Below are 10402 nucleotides of genomic sequence, written 5' to 3' on the forward strand. Positions count from 1 at the left end.
ATGTTCCCATGGTACATTTTGCCCGTTGGCCCAGAGTAGGTTAATACAGCCATGTTCACTCTGATTCATTTTGAAGGCAAAGATGATATACATTTGTTAAACATTTTGTTACTGCATGGTACCAAGTATGAAAAGCTCATTTAATTATACTCTGCACACCAGAATACATTTGTCCCCCTAAGCTGCATATGACATATATTTAGGAGGTAATTTCAGAAAAATAATAATACGTATTATTTGGGATGATGAACCAAAAAGCCATTTGTGAATTCTGTGATTTTTCTTTGTGTACTTTGCTTTAAGACAACGCAAAAATGCAAAAATGCAAGAATGCAAGCCTGGCAAAAGCTCTGAGTCTGTTATAGTCTCTGATAAAAGCCACTTAAACTGATTATTTGTTCTGATTTATTTTTTCAGGCTGGCTGCAGCACCATGTCCTCGGCTGAAAGTGAGGATATATCAGGCTACCATCTGAGTGGTGAGTGAGACAAGCACGTTCTTTTACTGCTTTTCTTCATGGGTATCTGTGTGTGGATTACTACTTAGCAACTGAGATTTACAGTGTTGTAAATGTCTGTAAATATGTGTATCAGAATTAAAGAGATGAGGCTGGTTGCATATGTGTATTTAGTGGCTTGCATTTGGGTGTGTATGTGTGTGTTCTCAGGTCTATTTGACAGCTGTTGACACCTTTATATGCTAGTTTTTTACGGACACCTCCGACCCTGTCTGCTGCCGAGGGCCATCGATGTTACCAAACAGTTTACCTCCTCTATAATAGGCTTATCTGTTGTGTTAAAAAGTGGGGATAAAACTGTCAAAAGTCCTCCCACACAGATGTGATTCATATTGAGAAAGCTAGCTCGGCAAAGGCTCATAATCCCTTCTTTAATTCAGAGTGGCATTTCAATTTGTCTGTTATGTTTTGTCAGATTTTGTCCTAAACTATTATCTGAATTACAGATCCATATTGATCCATCCCAAACCCTCCTAAAGCCGTCCCATTGTTCTCTCAATGCTAAATGACAAGGCCTGAAACAGTGACTGTCTGTGCGCAATTATTGTGGGCTTGTTAAAATAAATAGAAAAAGCCTTACTAAGCTACACTGTTCAGGGTTTCTCACAAAAAAGATTCTTAAGGTTTGGAATAAGGAGATAACCCCCTGCTTCGATATGTGGCTCATGGAGTTCTCTATAGCACTCAATCAAATCCGTTATGAGATTTCAGGAAAAGTAGAAAAATGTAAAACAGATATGGCAGCCTTTAGAATAGAATAGAATAGAATAGAATAGAATAGAATAGAATAGAATGGACCTTCATGACACCTTCGTGACTCTTTGTTTTGTGCTTCACATTTAGCTTTAATTTAAGCAATGTCTTAGAAACCTTTTAAGTAGAGTAGGCCATGTTAGTTGTTTATTTTGTTTTGTCTTTTGTTTGTGTGTTTACTTTTTCAGTTGTGTGTTTGTGTTCTTTAAAAAGAAAAAAACAAAAATAAAGTATTTAATTTTTATTTTTTTTAAACTCCACAAATAAAATACAGACAGATACTAGGCCAAACTACCATTGAGGAAGTTGAAGTAAAGGCAGCTTTAAGTGCTTATATTGTATTGTGGCTTCCAGTGGTGCGTAACCCACCCAGCTGGGAGGTGGGGATCTACCTGGCGGGCTTCTTGGTGCTGCTGGCCGTGGCCGGGATCAACATCTGGAAGTTGTGGAAATCTGGAACCTTCCCCGCGCCGTCCCCCTTCCCTAACTTTGACTATAGATACCTGCAAGAAAAATATGGAACCTCTTTCTCAGAAGTCAGACAAAAGGTACATTTTCATTTCACGCATGCCAACAAATGTTAAAAATTAGTGGACGAATTATAAAGGCTATCTCTACAACTTTCCAATAGGCTTGGAGTTTGAAACCAATCTTAGTTTGAAGCAAGTGAAGAACCACTACACCTACCATATATGACTATTTTGGTTCATTAACATTTTTGTCTAATTTTGTAATCGCGACACTTCATTTCTCAAGTCTGGATAAACTGCACCATTAGCTACTAAAGAATCACAGGCAAGGGGCAGTTGGTAATGACAAACATACTGATAATTATTACCCATATCCTCTCTGTTATTTGGAGCTTGATGGAGTTTCAGCTCATTGTTCAGCTGTCAGCCCACAGCTTTACTGTTTTGGTTCACTGTCAGCATTCTCATATTGTAATTTTCGGCAACACTAGGCAGCTCTAAAGGCTTTCTGTACTCTACTTGGGAGATAGTAGCAACCAAAATAATCCTGAAATAGAGGGTCTATAAATGTAACCTTTTCATCTGGATTGTGTTGTTGTTGCGTTTTTATATATTTTATACTGATATGGACCTCTGTGTCTGAATCAGAATCAGAATCGTAATCGCTTTATTCGCTAGGTGCACATAAGTACACAGGAATTTTTACTTATACAACTAATTAAAAAAAAATTAATTAAGTTTAGAAAACGATACAAGCTAAAAAATGTTTAACTTAAATTGTGGTTTTAAAATGTTTAGTTGTGAACTTCTGACACAAAACTAACAACCAAGTTCTCCCACTTTGATTCAATTCATATTTTTCTCATCTCAGCAACTTTTAAAATGTCCACTATCCCTTTCCTTAACTTCCTACAGCGAGTGGCTGCCAACAACCACCGGCGGACCTCCACCACCTCCAGCCGTAAGCCCAGCCTGGCCCTGGGCGACACCCCGGACGGCTTCAGGGACCTGGGACAGCTGGAGATGATGAGCAGGGAACTGGATCCCACCGGCATGGCCCAAATCAACCGCTCCATGTCCACAGACTCGCTCAGCTCCATCTCCTCCATCGCAAACAACTTCGGCCACGACTACACCGTGGGTCAACTGGAGGTCACCATGGAGTTTGAGTCGTCGAGGCAACCGGGCCAGGGGGCGGGGATACTGCACATCACTCTGCACCAGGGCAAAGACCTGCTGGAGAGGGAGGAGGGAGACTTCCCCGGCTGCTTCATCAGAGTCACCCTGGGGCCTGACGAGCTCAATGTGGGAGTCACACGGGTAAGCATTGCAATGAAGGAAGGCTGTTGTGTTCTGGTTCTTCTCTGGGCTAATGTGAGTGTGTTTATGTCTATAGCTTCTAATATGGTTGATTAGCAGTTAGCCTGTGATAACTGAACTTTGGTAAAGGTATGAGAAAAGAAGTTGCTTATGACTTTGTGGGAGAAGGCTAGGAGTTCTCGCTCGGGGGTAGCATTGGCTTGCTTGGAGTGTGTTTGAGATTTGAGCCCTGGATGTATATTTTGGACAGAGGCAGTGATACATCCAATTGGGTGAGAGGTTTGATGCTGCAGCTTGACGAGCCCAATCCTTTGCTGTCTCAAGGAAGAACCCATTTCATTTTGTCTAGTAGCCAGTCCACAAGGGAACTGGATGTAGTATGGAAGGTTCAACATTTCAGAACATCCTTTACCTTCATCAGGAGCAGACAGGGTTGACTTTTATCTCACTCAGTTTGAAATGTAACCTGCGGTAACCTGCATTTAAGGTTATAATGATGATAACATGTTTGTCTATATTCATATTGTATAATCATATCTGTAACATTCCTTACAAGTAAAATGGATTCCCTTTCAGTTCACTCGGTTTGAAGTATTGATACAGATGCTGCCAGAACCATATGATTAAGTCGAGTGAAGTTTAGAAAACATGTGTCAAACCACCACAGGTTTTGCCATACAATCCTGTTATTATGTCTGGAGGTTAAAGGTCTGTGGGGGACGGTTGTACAAAAATCAATGAGCAAGACAATGTGATGAAGGGCATGATAGATTTTTTCAGTTACTTCATTTTATAGTTCAGTTCAAATATATTGGTAGAGTATTTCTGTCTGGTCATTCTCCTACACTGTAAGTATCTCAGAAAATGTTCTATATATCATGATTTATATCACAATTTTATACATTGTGATTGTATGATTTATGTTGATTATGACTTTTTCTTGGGATGTTCAACTCATACAGTGTATTCAAAAGCTTGTATCTAAAGGGAAGGGAGCGATCTGACAAGGAAAATAACAGAACCACAGTGTTCCATCTGCTGCACCTGCCACTCGCCTTCTGCTCCTAGCGAGACGTTGCCAGAAAAAAAAAATCACAAAATCCTCCCTGGCTGTGAGTCATCCTCATGGCGCCCCGTGTGACTGTTGTTCTGTACAGTTTGTGCTGGCTTTAAATGGACGCACACACACACACACACACACACACACACACACACACACACACACACACACACACACAGACACACCGGGAGATTCCCCTCACTCGACTGTGTGTTGTTCTTGTTATAATAATGTGTTCAGGCTGGGCATAATAATAGTGGAAGCAGAGTCACCGATGCAGTGCCTTTAGTGGCTCCCTTTTTAATGTCGAGGAGTGGCGAGGACCGGAGGAAATGCTGACATCAGCTCCAATCCCCCTGATGGTCAAGACAGCTTCTCTCTCTCTCTGTCTCTATCCATCTCTCTCTCTCTTTGTCTCTCCATTTTCTTGTGCATTCTCTCGCTCATTATTTTCAATATTATCTTTGATGTTGTGTTTTTCGCCCATCACATGTCCTCCCTGTTCACTTGCTGTCACTGCTTCTTGCCTTTTTTTTTGTTTTGCTTGTAAAATTTGTCCATGCCACTCTTCTCTTATTCCTCCCTTTTCCTATAGCTCACACACACACACACACACACACACACACACACACACACACACACACACACACACACACACACACACACACACACATACACACACACACACACACACACACACACACACACACACACAAACACACACACACACACACACACACACACACACACAAAATCTCTCTCTCTGAGTTTTTATTGCCTCCTTCTCTCATTGTTGTTATCCCCCAAGAGATAAGCCTAACACTGCACACAGACAGTATCACTTTGAGAACCGCCGTAGAATGTAGGTGTGTGTGTGTGTGTGTGTGTGTGTGTGTGTGTGTGTGTGTGTGTGTGTGTGTGTGTGTGTGTGTGTGTGTGTGTGCGTGCGTGCGTGCGTGCGTGCTGGCAGAGAGATACCGCCTGATTTGGATGCTTTATAACTTTTGATACACTAAGATGCACAGCAGCAGCAAGGCTTTCTCTGGATTCTGTAGGTGTTGGATGTGATTATGATGCCATTCTGCTGAGGCACAATCCAAGGTCGACCTCACAGAATGATTTGTAGACCCATGCTCTCTGAATTCCAAATTCTTATATGGTACAGGGACTAGTTGGTTTACGATATATATTTATATACATAAAATAAATTAAATAGAACTTTTGCCGACCTTGCACAACCCCTGCTTTTGTTTTGTTCTGTTTCACTGCATGCGTATTCAAGCTGCAGAGTTTAGTTCAGATGTATTTAGCAGGAGTATTCCTCGTTGTATTTCACACTTCACTTTCCCACTTGTGTGAAAGGAGCTAATATTAAATAATTTCTCCTATGCACATTTACCAGTTGCCTGGTAACTTCAGAGTGATTTGTAAACCCTCACTTCAGCACTAGCTTTGACATTTGTCACAAAGCCGATGCCCGTCACTTTGGCAGTTGAGTCTCAGTTAGATCTTAAGTAGGGGAGAACGGGGTAAGTAGGCACACATTTTACTCTAGTGAGAATTGCTCATCACCTAAACATATTTCAGTAGTCATTCCTACATTAAATTGAAGCTTAGGGTGTTGGCTTGAAATGTGTACCCCTCACCCTTTCTATCTTATTGTAATAAAGAAGAAATTAATCATCAAAGACACCCTTACACATTGTGACAACCAACCCCATCAAGGGGTCGGTTGTCAAACACTATGGGGTTGTTTGTCACAATGTTATCTTAATGGGAATGATCTTAAAAAGAAGGCAAGAAAGTAGAACTAAATTTGAAAGTTTAATTGCATTGTCAAGTTGACAAATAGGCCTATATAACTTACTGTAGCCTTGGCAGCTGGTCTAGTTTGGGATGCACTGGGTTGTTTTGATTTTGTGGCCCTTTTTTCTTTTGCATGCTAGCTGCCTTTTCCTGCTCTATTCTTTCCTTCTCTGGGGTGTCAGTGAGGATACAGCTTGACAATTTATTTCGTTATTGGGTTCCTTTTCTGGCTGCAGCCTTGAGATAACATGTGACAACCAACCCCCCAAAAAATGTAACGACCAGCCCCAACTTGAATTTCTTGGTAGCATCAAGGCCAACAACCATCTGACAACTAATTAGCTTGCTAACCACAATCTAACTATAGTTTACCCTTCACACTTTGTAAGGGTAACAAGTGTTTTGTTATAAACCCATTGTGTAAAAGCCTAGAAGAAAAATACTGAGGAGCTAAATATTTTCAATTTGACATGAAAAACACTAACAGTCCTCTCACCTCAAATGCATCAGTCTAACTCCAAGGAAGGCTATGTAGGTGACCTCTGATCCCAATTCTGGATATTTACATACCACAATTTCACAGACAGCGCCTTCTGGTTCCGAGATATAACGATTGTGACAAACAACCCGTGTGACAAATTACCCCGTTCTCCCCTAGTTGTGAAGTGTAGAGCTAGATACACCTAGAGGCAAATATTAAAATGCTGTGTTTTTCAGTGGTGGAATGGATGGATTGACCCTTTAACAGATACAGACAAAGGTTGGTGGCATATTAAGTAATATGGCAGTTCTCCCTCTTTTGTGATTGCTGTGATTCAAGGAAAACTTTTTCTACATATTTCTGAAATTGCATCAACATGATTTGACTTTTGTACATCCTGGCTACTTATAGCTGCTTTGTCCGACGTCTGTATGACCCCCTTTTTTTTTTTTTAGAAAATAAATCAATATAAAGTAACTAAGATGGATCGAAAAAAAAACAGTGGATGCACATAAATCCCCTCTGTGGACCAGAGGTTTGTCTCCGTTGAGTGAGTTATCATTTAATAAATGGAAATGTGTGTTTGGTCATTCTGTGCTTCGCATGCCTGACTCTGAAGTTGAGTGAGTCAGAGAGAAGGTGAAGAGATGAAAATATACCACAGCCTACACACTACATCTATTTTAGTAGTTCGATTTCCTGCCTTTATGTGACTTATTTTCATGCGATTGCAATGCAAACAACACCCTTTTGTGCAGCAGTTTTTATCATACGTATTTGTGTTCACTTGTGCCAACGTACCAAGTAGCAATCGACTTACTCAGATGACCAAAGTTTAACGATCTTGCAGGTGAATGTTACAAGTAACTACATTTCACCTATCTTCTTTTTTTTCTCACAGGTCAAGACGAACGCTTTTACGGTGATTTTTGACGAGCGTTACTCGGTCCCCCTGGATGTCTCTCTGCTGGAGGAGTACAACCTGTGTTTCTCCGCCTTCGGTATCGATGCGGAGGAGAGAAACATCAGCGCCGGGGTGGCAGATCTCAAACTGTCAGACCTGGACCTCAGCATCAGACCATTCAACGCCTGGCTCTACCTACAAGATGTCAACAAGGTCAGTTACTATGACATTATTAGTAAGAAAGCTACCTTAAAAGTTACTGTTTCACTGTTGCTGTTTATGGCAGCAGGGCCAACAGTTTGGTTCACAAACATATTCTAGTCTTACGTTTGGTTCCAGGTGCCACAAAATAATTTGGTTTTGATTTTTGATGATAGAATTATTCAATACTAAGAATTACACGTAGATTAAATATGTTTTTTAAATTAAATGCAGGCTCTGAAAATGTAAACAAATCCCCCTCCTCTGAAACGACATAGTGCACCTTTAAAGAATCTCACCAAAAAAGCAATAAAGTGTGGTGGTGTGCGAGAACCTCTGCTGGACCTTCAGCCAAACTACAAGTCAATGAAAAATAATCATATGAAACAACTTTTAAACTAATTCAACATGTAATTAAATTCACAAGTATGCTTACCTACCTACCATGTTGCATCTCACAATTCATGTATTTCCTGCTTTAACATTTACATTTCCAATGTTTGTGATTGCTCTCATTGAGATGCAGTTATCTTAAATTCACCGTGCACGCACACAGCTATAACTCCAGACCTGGATATTTTGCTTTAGTATGAAAAGAAAATCATGTTTGTTTTTGTCAAAAGGATTGCCGAGACTGACACATTTTATCTGATATATAATATCTGCCATGCTCTGGTATGACTCCCCCAGGCTGTGGATGCAGTCGGGGAGATCCTGTTGTCTCTCAGCTATTTGCCAACAGCAGAGCGACTCACAGTGGTCGTGGCCAAGTGCAAAAACCTCCAGTGGACCAACAGCAAAAACACTGCAGGTCAGGGGCCTTCGTTTGTTTGCTGCAGTCGTGTGTGTTTGTGTTTTATGTGTGAAATGTGTTTGAATGGTAGCTATATTTTTCTAAATCTCTTTTATTCCACGACAGAGCACAATACTTACTGACTCTTTCATTGCAACTCTCATGAGACACATTCAACCTCATCTAGAAAAGGCAGATGCGACTTAAATGACTGGTTCATCTCGTTTAATGTCCAGATAATTGCCACTCCAACATTGTGCAGATAAAGGTCATCTACTGTAACCATGTCATTATCATCCACGGAGCTACTAATTGCATGTACAGGACTGTGCTTCCGAATAATGAGTCATTAATGAGATTGTGTGTGTGTGTGTGTGTGTGTGGTTTTAGAAGCCTGAAATGTGGTTGTAATGATATTCACTTGTTTTTCATTATCAGATCCATTTGTCAAAGTGTATCTCCTACAAGACGGCAGGAAGATCAGCAAGAAGAAGACTTCCACCAAAAGGGACGACACCAACCCCATCTTCAATGAAGCCATGATCTTCTCTGTGCCCTCACTCGTCCTGCAGGTGACGCTGAACTATTCCTGAATGCCATGAAACGTTATTAAATCCACATAGAGAATTGAGGGTCAAGAAAAACAGATGAGAAAGATAAAATGTGATAAGAAAATCTGAATAATACACCTGCATTGGCACTTCAACAACAGTTAGAATTTTTTTGTTTGTTGTTAAAGTCAGTAGGATTCTCTCTCTGGTGACACTGAATGTAAGGAAAAACTTTTCCATTTTTGGCGAGATCAATGTCGCGTAAACGTAGGAAATTTCCATGACAACTCAATAATAGTTTCTTAAGTATTTCAGGCTTCAGGACCCCCCCCCCCCCCCCCCCCTCCAAAAAAAAAGCAAATGTTGCTATTACTCTTGTTGTTTTTGACTGATTCCATAACGTTTATGGATGAGCCCACGCTGTGCAGAAGAAGATGCCTAGTCATGCTCGCACAGCAGCAGCAGCAGCAGCTTATGTAACCCTGTGTGTTGTGCTGTTTGCAGGAACTCTCCCTGAGGGTGACGGTAGCAGAGGCCACGGATGACGGGCGGGGAGAGAACCTTGGTCACGTGATCATCGGCCCCGAGGCCAGTGGCATGGGCATCACACACTGGAACCAGATGTTGGCCACGCTGAGGAAGCCCGTCTCCATGTGGCACCCTCTGCGCAGGATCTAGGCTTTCTCTATTTGGCCCCTCGTACTACTACACACACACACCAGACCTGTTTTAAAGTAAAAAAAAACACTCACTCCCTCACCTTCCTTTTCACCTCTCCCCTTTATACGGGTGACATTCTCAAATCTATTGCCCTTGTTTTAGTAAGATAAGAGTGTATGGCACGGTGTGTGTTGCTCTGCTGATGAGTAACAAATGAACGAACAAAGAATAAATGTAAAAATGCCGGCGTTTGAAATTCACCGGGTTGTTTTCATTGATCCCTGGATGGATTATACGCTTAAATCCTATCTTGACAATTTGGCTTTATCCTCGTGCAGGTGCACTATTAGGTGAGGGTGGGAGCGAGGAACAGTGCATACCCCAAATGACCTAAATCGGAAACTAATAGTAACTGATGAGAGTGTGTGCAACATGCTTACCTTGTCCCCGTGGATTGAGAATGGAGCTGAATGCAGATTCAAAAGGGAGACATTATTTGGTGGACCCTTTTCCCCTTGATTAGAAATGTCAGTTGCAGACGTTGAAGTCACTTTGAATTACCAAAAGGGGCTCAGCTTTGGCAGGCTTGCCCCCCCTCCCCACCCTTGTTGTTGCATGGTGCCTACTACTCTGGTTGTAGCCTGTTATAGCTGTCTAAGAGAATGGAGGACTGGATGGGAGGGCAGAAATCACTTCTCTTTCAGGAAAACACTCATTTGTCTTTTCAAACCAGCCATCGATTGCGCCTACTTTGATTGATTTTCGCAGCGGTTGTTGGAGCCGAGTTGAGCTTGCTCTGTTGGATTTGCTTGTGTAATTTGTTAACAGTGAGACTGACCAAATTATAAAAGTTTTGGTATGTTCAGTATTCAGTGTGCTTTTGAAG

General features: G+C 41.4%; 1 protein-coding gene across 1 annotated transcript; it reads left to right on the forward strand.

The window, feature by feature from the left end:
• Positions 1–432: 432 nt before the first annotated feature.
• Positions 433–9534, forward strand: syt12 (synaptotagmin XII; the record flags this gene model as incomplete). Its single annotated transcript, XM_080028056.1, has 7 exons — positions 433–478; positions 1625–1818; positions 2656–3060; positions 7309–7524; positions 8203–8323; positions 8744–8877; positions 9361–9534. The coding sequence occupies 7 exons, from the start codon at positions 433–435 to the stop codon at positions 9532–9534; spliced, it is 1290 nt and encodes a 429-aa protein (XP_079884182.1).
• Between the last annotated feature and the right edge of the window lie 868 nt (positions 9535–10402).

This window comes from Ammodytes marinus (genome assembly GCF_949987685.1).
Source record: "Ammodytes marinus genome assembly, chromosome: 5".
NCBI lineage: Eukaryota > Metazoa > Chordata > Actinopteri > Uranoscopiformes > Ammodytidae > Ammodytes > Ammodytes marinus.